Below are 14,693 nucleotides of genomic sequence, written 5' to 3'. Positions count from 1 at the left end.
ATGTATCAATTTTAGATAAAATACATCAACATGACTACCGATCTGTAAACTTTAGATAGAATTAAACACCATACTTTATAGCACAACATTTTCACTAGTAGCACAACCGCTACCATAACAATTTTGGCCAGCATTTTCCTTAAAACAGCTTACAGAGTTAAACCAAACATCTGGAATAAACAAACGAACGAATATTTTGTTGTTGCAGTGACAAAAGACGAGAGTACAACTAAATACTATCTGTATGAGAATCAAAAAACCACCTCTCGTTGAATTTCACTCAGTTCAGAGCCGGAATGGTCGTCATAACTCAACGATGTTTTGATATATTGGTCTCACATTATACCAGCGGTCAGATAAATCCAACACGCATCGAATCACATTTCTGGTTTTCCGAAGAAATGTTTGGAATTTAAACAAAATGAGTCAAAGCTGACCAACTACTTTTCTTGATCAAAACAAACGTTGACAGTACCGTCACCGGAACTTTGCAGAACAATTTTCCAGCTTCATCAGCGGTAAAGGTTTGCGCGATCTCACTCAGTGCGAAAGTTAGTTCATTTAACCCTAAAATGCTATGCTCTCGCTGGAAAGTTCATCTATCCTGTGAGGCGTAGTAAGTTGCGACTTCTAAAATATTTCAGAGAAAGCTCTGCTTTCCTGTTTCACGTAGTTAGAGCGTACATAGAGATATGGAATGCTTGCAGTAGTAAAGATAGTGAGCCTCCCTCTATGTTTATACCAAAAAAGATCGGCCACCTGGTCATGGGGGTACAGGTATTCCGGATCTGCAACGGTTTAAGTGAGGTTTCGGAGTCTGATATGCAAGATGGCGGCGAAATAATGGCAAAATGGGATTTTCGGAACCTGTTTTCGCCTGGTAAGTAGTATAAAGGATATATTTTCAAAATATAATGACGCGCATTCGGCTCTACAATTACCATGCCGCCATCGTGCATATCAGACTCCAAACTCCGTTGCGGATTCGGTATACGTGTACCCCCCTGCTGGTATTGCATAACTGAAAAGTGTTACAATTCACAACCGAACAAAAACTGTTAGGGACTTAAGGTACAACACTGTGTTTTAACCAAGAAAGACCAGCTTTCTGTTCACACATATCATTTTCATAGAAGTAGATTTGGATGATTTTGGAGACTTTGTAGTTCATTGTTGATAAATCAATTAAAGGCAAGAAGCTACAGGGAAAGTTAGTTATACAAAACTTCTTCCATAAATGGTTCGTAAATATTTATTGGGAGCTCAATCAATATGTGTGTACAATCAAAAGGTTAAGTAACCTTGTGGAAAATTATTATAACGTTTCATCTTTTGATATTTATGAGTAAGTTCTGCTGTTTATATAATGATAATATAGTGTACATCATCTCGGTATTTAACCCCGCACATGTTACAATAGAATAAAACACCATGACAGCCAATCTGTTAACTTAATTTAGACGGAATACAACACCAAAACCGCCAATATATATAAACTTTAGATAAAATACAACACCATGACCACCAATCTGTTAATTTTATACAAAATACAATAATATGACAATCATCTGTATAGATAATCTTAAGACGAAATTCAACACTTTGACCACAAATCTGTAAACTCTCGAATGGATATAAAACAATGACCACCAATCTGTAAACTCTAGAATGGATATAAATTTGACCACCAATCTGTAAACCCTAGAATGGATATAAATTTGACCACCAATCTGTAAACTCCTGAATGGATATGAAATAATGATCACCAATTTGTAAACTGCCGAATGGATATGAAACAATGACCACCAATCTGTAAACTCTAGAGTAGATATGAAACAATGACCACCAATCGGTAATCTTTAGAATGGATATGAAACAATGACCACCAACCTGTAAACTCTAGAATGGATATGAAACAATGACCACCAATCTGTAAACTTTAGAATGGATATGAAACAATGACAACCAATCTGTAAACTCTAGAATGGATATGAAACAATGACCACCAATCTGTAAACTTTAGAATGGATATGAAACAATGACAACCAATCTGTAAACTCTAGAATGGATATGAAACAATGACCACCAATCGGTAATCTTTAGAATGGATATGAAACAATGACCACCAACCTGTAAACTCTAGAATGGATATGAAACAATGACCACCAATCTGTAAACGCTGAAGTGAATATAAAACAATGACCACCAGTCTGTAAACGCTGAAGTGAATATAAAACAATGACCACCAATCTGTAAACTCTAGAATGGATATACAAAAATGACCACCAATCTGTAAACTCTAGAATGGATATAAAACAATGACCACCAATCTATAAACGCTGAAGTGAATATAAAACAATGACCACCAATCTGTAAACTCTAGAATGGATATAAAACAATGACCACCAATCTGTAAACGCTAAAGTGGATATAAAACAATGACCACCAATATGTTAACTCTAGAATGGATATAAAACAATGACCACCAATCTGTAAACTCTAGCATGGATATAAAACAATGACCACCAATCTGTAAACGCTAAAATGGATATAAAACAATGACCACCAATCTGTAAACTCTAGAATGGATATTAAACAATGACCACCAATCTGCAACCTTCAGACAGAATGGTGCCCCTTTTTAGCATAAAATCTCTTACTTAGATTATAACAAAAACAAATCGGTAATGCAGATAAATGCAGATTTTCATCCAGAAGCAGTAAAGTTACCGTTCGTCGAAATCGTTCGCCGAAATAATGTTTATGTAAGATAGAATCTGTACAAAGAATATGATCGGGTTATTCAATTAACACTGTGAACAACAGAGCATTTTGTACTCGATGTTGTTGTTATAATCGGTGTTGTTCTTTATGTGAAACTGTTGTTGGCATGGTTTGTGAATTCCACTTCATAAGTATAACAACTACTTGTTAACTAGATAAGATTTGATAATTAGATGTATCGCTAAGATAATGTGGCTCACACGAAATAGTTTTCGAATGTTATCCGGTATTCTAATGGCAGTAATATGCAAACATACTACAGCCTTAACTCATATTCAATAACAATGTCCGCACTATGTGGACCTTTATTATAATATTGTATCTCAATTATATCTTTTATTGTCGAAAATGAAGCATTTTAATTGATTTTTACGAAGTAATTAAAGTTTATTGTTAACAGATATCTACCACTTTACGCAATACATGAAGCAGTTAATATCGCGAATATATGTCAAACGAATCAAGTTACTTCGTTATTCACGTTTATAGTGTGAGACTGGCTATGAGGCTCGATGTTGTCATATCCTGAGTGTCATCGTCGTTGGCGGCGGCGGTTTTGTCGTCGTTGGCAGCGATGGGGGGGGCGGTGTTGTCGACGTCGTCCATCGACCAAACATCTATATGTATTTAAATGAAACTTTTTACACAGTAGCAGGAATGTAGCAATGCTTACATATTAACCTCTTGCTCCATTGACTGATCCATCAGACCAGCGTTAGTTCCCGCTAAAGAAGAGTTTTAAGACAAATCACAAACGTCCGATTACTTTCGCGTCACTGGTGGAGATAGCTGCTTCCGGTGTGACCGGAAGTACCTAAACATGCGCTTTACGATCCCTACTAACACCGGCAGGTCGGACAGCACTAGCAACGAGATTACGGCGATAAAGAACGCCATTCCGACTGTACCCACGACCCTAGCGGAAGTCCGCTGGTCCTCCACACTGACCAACTTCCGTTTGGCGATTATGGTCTCCGTCCTCTTAACAGTCATTTCCTTGAGGCTTTGTTCTAGCTCCAGTCCTACCTGATCCGTGGTTTTGTTGGTACTAGTCAGGTTCCGGATAAGCCAGTACTGCTTACACGAGCATGGACACCAGACTGGCACTACAGAGGAGGAAGAGAGGAACAACGAGGAGGAAGTCGTCGGCGATATACTCGTGTTTACACCATTTGACATATAATAGCTTGGTTTAGTATTGATTACATCATTTAACCTGGAATATGCTGTTATACTCGTATGTAGCTCATTTATCGTTGATATATCCCATGATATACTCGTTGTTACAGCATTTATCATTGAACGGCTTAATGCACTCGTTGTTAAATAATTTAGCATTGAATACCTTGATGAACTCGTGGTTACATCATTTAGCATTGAATATATTTGTGTACTCCTGGTTACAGCCTTTGCTGTTGAATAGTTTGTTGAACTCGTGGTTACAGCCTTTGGTATCAAATAGCTTGATGCACTCGTGGTAACATTATTGAACATTGAAAAGCTTGATGTACTCGTGGTTAAAGCAACTGACATTAAATAGATTGATGTACTCGTGGTTACATCATTTAGTATTGCATAGTTTGATGAACTCGTGGTTACAGCCTTCTGCATTGAATAGCTTGATGTACTCGTGGTTACAACTTTGGGCATTGAATAGCTTGATGTACTTGTGGTTACAGCCTTTGGTATTGAATAGCCTGATGCACTTGTGGTTACAGCCTTCGGCATTGAATAGCTTGATGTACTCGTGGTTACAGCAATTGCCATTGAATAGCTTGATGTACTCGTGGTTGCAGCAATTGGCATTGAATAGCCTGATGTACTTGTTGTTACATCCTTCGGCATTGAATGACTTGATGTACTTGTGGTTTCAGCCTTCGGCATTGAATAGCTTGATGTACTTGTAGTTACAGCCTTCGGCATTGAATAGCTTGATGTACTCGTGGTTACAGCCTTCTGCATTGAATAGCTTGATGTACTCGTGGCTACAGCCTTCGGCATTGAATAGCTTGATGTACTCAAGGTTGCAGCAATTGGCATTGAATAGCTTGATGTACTCATGGTTGCAGCCTTCGGCATTGAATAGCTTGATGTACTCGTGGATGCAGCAATCGGCATCGAATTGCTTGATGCACTCGTGGTTACAGCCTTCGGCATTGAATAGCTTGATGAACTCGTGGTTGCAGCAAATGGCATTGAATAGCTTGATGTAAACGTGGTTGCAGCAATTGCCATTGAATAACTTGATGTACATGTGGTTGCAGCCTTCGGCATTGAAAAGCCTGATGCACTCGTTATTTCAATGCTTTGTATTTGGCTTGTTGATGGTTCAGTGGTTGTAATAGGATAACGTGAGGAAATCCATGAAAAAAGAGCTGGCGTTGATGACGCAGTAGACGAAGAGGACACAAGAGTACCATGAACGTTTAATGTTGATGTAAGTTCAGAGGCTGTTGATAAGCTTGCAGTGTTGCTGATCGAAAGCTCACTTGTTGAAGGCGACGCCGTGGCTATACTGCTCGAGGACGTTAATGTACCACTTGGTGTGACAACGGATGTTGTGTAAGAGTCTTCACACAGAGATTGTTGCCCTAAAATGCAGTAGAATATAGTCAGTTATAGGGTATACATTGAAGAAATTTGATCCTAAAACTACCAACAAAAATAGAGATCTGATACATATACCAAATATAAACATTTTAATCGTCACAAAGGGTATATTTTTACATGCAAGGAAGGGTTTCTTACCGAGAACTGTCGGGTTACATACAGATAACGTGGCGTTATCTGAACCACTCAGTAACGTCACCCGCACATAATTCCCGTATATAGGCGCAGTGCAAGTGAGGTTGACGGTGGTATCGTGGGGCACGGTACCAGGTACAAACACGCACGTCTGATGGTTGGCGGCAAACTCGCCCTCCCAAGTGCTGTCTTGGAAAGACACTGTTACGTGTCCCACCTCAACTAGCAGATTTCGTAACGTTAAATCTTCAGCTGTTAAACAAATATTTAAAAAATGAATATAATATAAGATAATATCGGTTCTACTGGTTATAATCAATAACGGCTGCCAGCTAATGAACGGCAGATATGGAAAATACTGTTCTTCCACTAGACACAATATATTTTTAACGATCGTTTTGTGTTACATATTGTACACCACTGAAGGTTTATTTAACGTCTGTTTTTCACCACGATGTCTTTCTAATGAACAAATTTGATTAGAACTTACAACATCTTTTGCATTCGGGCGATGAAGTAACCGACACAGAAGTAACATAATATCCGGTGTCAAGTCCGGCTTGCCACCAAGGGTTCGGTTCGCTGGTTGTCTGTGCGCATTCTCCGGATGATAACCCGGATACGAGGTTCCCCATGCCTTTATTTAAATATTTCTTCAGTAATTCAATGATATCTTTCTTGCCAGCTCTAAAACATGAATATACACAGACGGTAAACAAGGTAGGAAAGCGTAGATGTGAAAACAATTTAAAGGTTTATATGACTTCATTACAATCATGGATAACTTACCCATCATCAGCGAATGCGCTAGAGTACCAGGTCTGGTTAACAGGCAATTGGGATGGGTTGCATGCTGAAACATCGAGAGAACGTGTAAGGGCCGAGAATGCCAGCTTCCTCTTAAAAAAATGCTCAGAACAAACAACATCAAGTCTGAGTTCAGACTTAAGAATCAAATATGCAAATAAATATCCTTATGTTAGTACTCTTTTTAGCAGCGTTCGATGGTGAAAAATGCTGAATAGATTCATTACCATTATAACGTTTCAGTGATTATTATGAAATATAATGGATTATTTTGTAATTTAATTGTTTGTTTTAAGTTGGAGTTTGCGATCAGACCTGCGACCATTCGATAATACAGATCGGACTCGAACCCAGACCTGAGACCATTCGTCAATACGGGTCGCACTCGAACCCAGACTTGTGACCATTCGTCAATACGGGTCGCACTCGAACTCAAACTTGCGACCATTCGTCAATACGGGTCGCACTCGAACCCAGACTTGTGACCATTCGTCAATACGGGTCAGACTCGAACTCAGACCTGAGAACATTCGTCAATACGGGTCGCACTCGAACCCAGACTTGAGACCATTCGTCAATACGGGTCGCACTCGAACTCAAACTTGCGACCATTCGTCAATACGGGACGCACTTGAACCCAGACCTGAGACCATTCGTCAATACGGGTCGCACTCGAACTCAAACATGAGAACATTCGTCAATACGGGTCGCACTCGAATTCAAACATAAGACCATTCGTCAATACGGGTCGCACTCGAACTCAAACATAAGACCATTCGTCAATACGGGTGGTACTCGAACTCAAACATAAGACCATTCGTCAATACGGGTCGCACTCGAACTCAGACCTGAGACCATTCGTCAATACGGGTCAGATTCGAACTCAGACCTAAGACCATTCGTCAAACTCAAACACAACATTTTAACTTATTAGCATGTAGTAAACAAATTAATTATTTTTGTTGAATACGTATCCACAAGTGTTCCTATCCGTTTTGCAAAGTTTATATATACAAGCTTGATAATTTAGTATCTTTCTTGAGTTCACTTTGATCCTGGGCTTGATCATAGTTCGGCTGTCATTTCTGTCACGCGTTATTTTGTGAAAGCACTTGTGAAAGTAATATACTGATAGTAAAGTATTTGAAAATTGGGCTGAAAATAAACATTAATTAAAGTCATTATATTAATAATACATGCCGACTGTTCTGTTATTGTAAACGTTGTTATTCTTGTTAGAACATTTACAGAAATGTTGAGGTTAGTTTATTAAAACTTTAATACCATTTATTTTGAAGCTAGTAGTATTTAAACAAACCTGTTATTCCATAACCTGTCGGGAAATTAATCACTTGTATCCCAAATACAAGTATGATTACGTAAATATAGTCACAAAACATCTTTTCGTAGAGTTAGAGGTGTCTAAAGTGTCTAAAGTAAATGATTAAAGGGCCATCGGAACAAAGTCTTAACGACACTTTAATTAAGCAGATTTAATCAATTATTCACACGTGTTCTTGGTGTCGTGCAAGACTTTCAACCATTATTTTATGTTCACGTTATCGTCATGCATCTTAAATCGTATGTGTATTTAACGAGATTACTAAGGAGACTGATCACACCGAGCATTTATTCCATACGAGGTCTTGTATGTTCATATTCGATCCGTGCAGCGTCGAACCAATTAAAAAACTTACCCAGATTTCTGTTACGGCCTACATTAGCTAACGTTCGTAAACTTTGTTTTGTATCCCTGCTGCATCGTAGCACACTGCAAGCAGGTAACCAATTCACAGACGTTAAGGCTATGTCGGTTAAGGCTTTGTCCCACCACTCTGCATGTAAGGACTCTCGAGGATGCTGCGAATAATTTTGAGCATAGATTGAACCAGATTGAACATACTATCTAAAGCATAAATATGGTGTATGTTGTAGTTCAAATGTAAAATTAATATTGTAACATGCACGGTAGCCAACGAATTAATCTTATTTTGGTTTAATGGTTTATAGTCCATAGTAGCCATTTGACAAGTAGGTATGCCTTGGATCACATTGGTGGCAGTATCCGTCATGGCTGGTAAAAGCAAAACTAATGTTAAAACATCAATTTAAAGACCTTTATCATCATTTAAAAAATGCAAATGAAACTATTGTTAACGACAAAAAACAAACAAATCATAACCCATCTTTTGAGACATTGAAGCATATTCATAATATTCTTAACGCCCTAATAACTAAGGAAGAAATACAGATGTTTGGCACGAAAAAAAACAGTGCCCACTAGGTGCAGAAAATTATAGGCCAATTACAATTTTCAGTGTTTAGATAAGTTATTCACCGCTTTTTTTAAATATACATCTACATCATTTTGTTGACAATAAAGACATAATAAATGAATTTCAATCTGGATTTCGCTCAAGCTACTCATTGATAATATGCTTGTGCTGCATTGTTTAATACAAATATTAAGAGCTAAAAAAAAGAAATCATTACGTGCGTTTATTGACCTTTAAGCTGCATTTGAATCTGTCTGGCGCTCTGGTCTTTGGTCAAATTTATTTTATATAATATTGGCGTTAAATTTCTAATGGTAATAAACAATATGTGTAATTCTATTAAATCTTGTGTTAGGGTAAATGACGAGTCGTCTACATGTATGTGATATAGAGGTACGAGTGGACAATCTTTCTCCGGGGTTATTTTCCCTGTTGCTAAACGACCATCAAAAAAATATTTTACACTAGAACGCTAAATGGCATCGAAATGAATCTTGTTTTTTCTGTTTTGAAAAGTTTCATCTTAACATTATTACAATTATATTTGTATTTTGACAGCATTTGAACCACATTGTACATATAGTTTCTTTCTGACTCAATGTATACTTTGTTCTCATATTTGTATTCTTTATGAGCCTGCATAAAGTCTCGTTATACTTTGTATTTATAATTTCCTCATATTTGTAAACTCTGTTTGCATTGAGTGTATGAATAAACTTTGAAACTTTGGTCTAAAAATGTACTGATTTATCTATAATTGATTTGAAGCTAACTTTTACTATATTAAAGGGAATTGACACCAGATGATACAGTTGCAAAAAAGAAAATTGTAAAATATTCACATAAAATTGATATTGTTGTGTTCAACGCATTGAATCGTGTTTACTGATAAATCACATCGCTTGCGACACATGCATCTTCCGCATTTGTTTTTCCGAATCCGAAATACCACGTAAATCTCAGTAAGTGTTAAAGTATCGTCGGTATATTTATTTGATTAATCAGGTGACTTTCACATGCTAAATATACACATTTCATGGCTTCCCGGAAGAACGGACATTGTAAGGAAGTGGGATACTGCTGCGAAACAACACAGAACAGAGCCTGACAACCCAGCATCTGTGATTAAAATGATCGATAGAAACTTTAAAAAGGGGTTAACTCTGCTGAAAATGACAGCAGTTGCTAAAACACTTATTGACAGTTAAGTTTGTGAAACGATCTCATGACATGCAAGGTGTTGAAAAAACCATTCCGCGCTTTTTCAAACTGGGAAACCATTATGCGATATTTTTAAAGGGGAAACTCAGCTGAACCATCGGCTAATTGTTGCACTTATTCTTCGTAAAATGATGTATTGTCGACTTCATATTAGTTCGCATTGACAATTCTAGGCTTGCATTGAGGGAATTATATGTTTGCCGATTTTGGGACCATCTGGTGTCCAGTCCCTTTAAAAAGGTTTTATAATTTAAGTGTTGAGAGCATTAAATCGGCTAATTTTGAAACAAATTAATATATAATAATGATTTCTTAGATATCACTAATTAAATCAGAGTGGCCCCTTATTATGATATTGATTTTACGAGCTCTACAATTCAGTTGATATAGAAATATTTTCAATTGAATTGTAGAGCTCTACCAATCATTCGGAGAGGTCTCTTTTTTAATTGATGCTGACATTTTTTCGATTGGAGCCCTCTTTAATTGATTTGAAAAGGTTTCTAATCATTTGAGGGGTTCTTAAAATATTCGAGTTTATGTTGATTTGATGTTCCATATTGATCCATATAAAATTATGTATTTCAGAAAAGAAGGAAAACATATATTTCTTGACATGCACATTTAAGGATTTTCAGGAATGCATTTTAATATGCATTGAATACCTTCTTATAAAGTTTATAAAATATATGCAATGGTTTTTCTCGTATATCTTGACAGAAATCTGTAACCTCTCTGGAGAACTTATAAAGTGTAATGTCATTGACAGTCTATTATTATTATAATTGTCCAAATATATTTGAGAATTAAACGTACATCGGTTCTGTTTTATGTGATTTGTTGAATTCATGTTTGATATTATTTGACCATGTACTTCGATGGTATACGTCTAATAAAATTCTGTTCTGTTCTATTAATATTCATAAAATATCGCTGGATAATGCTTTCTTCTCAGTCAGAAAGAAATCAACAAAGAGTCAATTACTCGTCCAAAAGGTGTTGCAGGCTTTAAAAAGCCATTTTTCAATACTACATGGAAAATTGGGTCCAATGTACGAGTACGGCTGTACTCATTTAATACGTTTTTAGTTTATATGTAGGAATAATCTTTATTCAACGATTGTGTCAATATCTAAAATAATATCGGTACTATCTTTATGACAGTATTAAGATGTCAAAATAAATTTCATCCAACTGAAATACAATCGGCATTCTATGCATTTTGGATATGAATAAATGAAATTTACTTACGCGATTATAATTTGGATGATTTTGTCTGATATTGAAGTGTCACCTACCAGCAGTACCAAAGTAAATTTTGGGTTGTTTTTCCGATTTTGTGTCATCTGCCACCATTAGTACCAAACTAAGTCTTGAATGGTGTGTCTGATATTGTATTGCCATCGACTTGCAGTACCAACGTAAATCTTGAATGGTTTGTCCGATATTGAGTTGTTATCCACCAGCAGAACCATAGCAAATCTTGGATGGTTTGTCAGATATTGTGTATACACGTACCAGCAAAACCATAGTGAACAAAAGTAATACCATAGTAAATCTTGGATGTTTTGTCTGAAATCGTGTTGTCTTCTACCATTATAATCATAGTAAATATTGAAAGGTTTGTTTGATATTGCTTTGTCTTCTACCATTAGTAACATAGTAAATCTTGAATGGTTTGTCTGATATTAGGTTATCATTCACTAACAGCTCCATAGTAAATCTTGGAAGGTTTGTCTTATATTGCGTTGTCTTCTACCATTAGTACCATAGTAAATCTTGAATGGTTTGTCTGATATTAAGTTGTCTTCTACCATTAGTACCATAGTAAATCTTGAATGGTTTGTCTGATATTGAGTTGTCTTCTACCATTAGTACCATAGTAAATCTTGAATGGTTTGTCTGATATTGAGTTGTCTTCAACCATTAGTACCATAATAAATCTTGAATGGTTTGCCTGATATTGAGTTGTCTTCAACCATTAGTACCATAATAAATCTTGAATGGTTTGTCTGATATTGAGTTGTCTTCTACCATTAGTACCATAGTAAATCTTGGAAGGTTTGTCTGATATTGAGTTGTCTTCTACCATTAGTACCATAGTAAATCTTGGAAGGTTTGTCTGATATTGAGTTGTCTTCTACCATTAGTACCATAGTAAATCTTGAATGGTTTGTCTGATATTGCGTTGTCTTCTACCATTAGTATCATAGTATATCTTGGAAGGTTTGTCTGATATTGCGTTGTCTTCTACCATTAGTATCATAGTATATCTTGGAAGGTTTGTCTGATATTGAGTTGTCTTCTACCATTAGTACCATAGTAAATCTTGGAAGGTTTGTCTGATATTGAGTTGTCTTCTACCATTAGTACCATAGTAAATCTTGAAAGGTTTGTCTGATATTGAGTTGTCTTCTACCATTAGTACCATAATAAATCTTGGAAGGTTTGTCTGATATTGAGTTGTCTTCTACCATTAGTACCATAATAAATCTTGAATGGTTTGTCTGATATTGAGTTGTCTTCTACCATTAGTACCATAATAAATCTTGAATGGTTTGTCTGATATTGAGTTGCCTTCTACCATTAGTACCATAGTAAATCTTGGAAGGTTTGTCTTATATTGTGTTGTCTTCTACCATTAGTACCATAGTAAATCTTGAATGGTTTGTCTGATATTGTGTTGTCTTCTACCATTAGTACCATAGTAAATCTTGAATGGTTTGTCTTATATTGTGTTGTCTTCTACCATTAGTACCATACTAAATCTTGAATGGTTTGTCTTATATTGTGTTGTCTTCTACCATTAGTACCATAGTAAATCTTGGAAGGTTTGTCTGATATTGAGTTGTCTTCTACCATTAATACCATAGTAAATCTTGAATGGTTTGTTTGATATTGAGTTGTCTTCTACCATTAGTACCATAGTAAATCTTGGATGGTTTGTATTATATTGAGTTGTCTTCTACCATTAGTACCATAGTTAATCTTGAATGGTTTGTCTTATATTGAGTTGTCTTCTACCATTAGTACCATAGTAAATCTTGGAAGGTTTGTCTGATATTGAGTTGTCTTCTACCATTAGTACCAAAGTAAATCTTGAATGGTTTGTCTGATATTGCGTTGTCTTCCACCATTAGTACCATAGTAAATCTTGAATGGTTTGTCTGATATTGAGTTGTCTTCTACCATTAGTACCATAGTAAATCTTGAATGGTTTGTCTGATATTGAGTTGTCTTCTACCATTAGTACCATAGTAAATCTTGAATGGTTTGTCTGATATTACGTTGTCTTCCACCATTAGTACCATAGTAAATCTTGGAAGGTTTGTCTGATATTGAGTTGTCTTCTACCATTAGTACCATAATAAATCTTGAATGGTTTGTCTGATATTGTGTTGTCTTCTACCATAAGTACCATAGTAAATCTTGAATGGTTTGTCTTATATTGTGTTGTCTTCTACCATTAATACAATAGTAAATCTTGAATGGTTTGTCTGATATTACGTTGTCTTCCACCATTAGTACCATAGTAAATCTTGAATGGTTTGTCTTATGTTGTGTTGTCTTCTACCATTAGTACCATAGTAAATCTTGAATGGTTTGTCTGATATTGAGTTGTCTTCAACCATTAGTACCATAATAAATCTTGAATGGTTTGTCTGATATTGAGTTGTCTTCAACCATTAGTACCATAATAAATCTTGAATGGTTTGTCTGATATTGAGTTGTCTTCTACCATTAGTACCATAGTTAGTCTTGGAAGGTTTGTCTGATATTGAGTTGTCTTCTACCATTAGTACCATAGTAAATCTTGGAAGGTTTGTCTGATATTGAGTTGTCTTCTACCATTAGTACCATAGTAAATCTTGAATGGTTTGTCTGATATTGCGTTGTCTTCTACCATTAGTATCATAGTATATCTTGGAAGGTTTGTCTGATATTGCTTTGTCTTCTACCATTAGTATCATAGTATATCTTGGAAGGTTTGTCTGAAATCGTGTTGTCTTCTACCATTATAATCATAGTAAATATTGAAAGGTTTGTCTGATATTGCTTTGTCTTCTACCATTAGTAACATAGTAAATCTTGAATGGTTTGTCTGATATTAGGTTATCTTTCACTAACAGCTCCATAGTAAATCTTGGAAGGTTTGTCTTATATTGCGTTGTCTTCTACCATTAGTACCATAGTAAATCTTGAATGGTTTGTCTGATATTAAGTTGTCTTCTACCATTAGTACCATAGTAAATCTTGAATGGTTTGTCTGATATTGAGTTGTCTTCTACCATTAGTACCATAGTAAATCTTGAATGGTTTGTCTGATATTGAGTTGTCTTCAACCATTAGTACCATAATAAATCTTGAATGGTTTGTCTGATATTGAGTTGTCTTCAACCATTAGTACCATAATAAGTCTTGAATGGTTTGTCTGATATTGAGTTGTCTTCTACCATTAGTACCATAGTAAATCTTGGAAGGTTTGTCTGATATTGAGTTGTCTTCTACCATTAGTACCATAGTAAATCTTGGAAGGTTTGTCTGATATTGAGTTGTCTTCTACCATTAGTACCATAGTAAATCTTGAATGGTTTGTCTGATATTTCGTTGTCTTCTACCATTAGTATCATAGTATATCTTGGAAGGTTTGTCTGATATTGCGTTGTCTTCTACCATTAGTATCATAGTATATCTTGGAAGGTTTGTCTGATATTGAGTTGTCTTCTACCATTAGTACCATAGTAAATCTTGGAAGGTTTGTCTGATATTGCGTTGTCTTCTACCATTAGTACCATAGTAAATCTTGGAAGGTTTGTCTGATATTGCGTTGTCTTCTACCATTAGTACCATAGTAAATCT

General features: G+C 35.9%; 1 protein-coding gene across 1 annotated transcript in view; it reads right to left on the bottom strand.

Moving 5' to 3' along the window:
• Positions 1-3,546: 3,546 nt before the first annotated feature.
• The window catches only part of LOC128231005 (uncharacterized protein DDB_G0271670-like), a 44,439-nt gene continuing 33,292 nt past the window's right edge, over positions 3,547-14,693 (bottom strand). Inside the window, exons 2-4 of the mRNA XM_052943429.1 lie at positions 5,533-5,781; positions 4,452-5,375; positions 3,547-3,890 (exon numbers count right to left, since the gene is read on the bottom strand). Of these exons, the coding sequence (XP_052799389.1) occupies positions 3,547-3,890; positions 4,452-5,375; positions 5,533-5,781 (1,517 nt within the window). The remainder of the gene's footprint in view (positions 3,891-4,451; positions 5,376-5,532; positions 5,782-14,693) is intronic.

Source organism: Mya arenaria, chromosome 4 (genome assembly GCF_026914265.1).
Source record: "Mya arenaria isolate MELC-2E11 chromosome 4, ASM2691426v1".
NCBI lineage: Eukaryota > Metazoa > Mollusca > Bivalvia > Myida > Myidae > Mya > Mya arenaria.
Note: the sequence above shows the minus strand (reverse complement) of the source record. Positions and strands in the feature narration are given on the sequence as shown.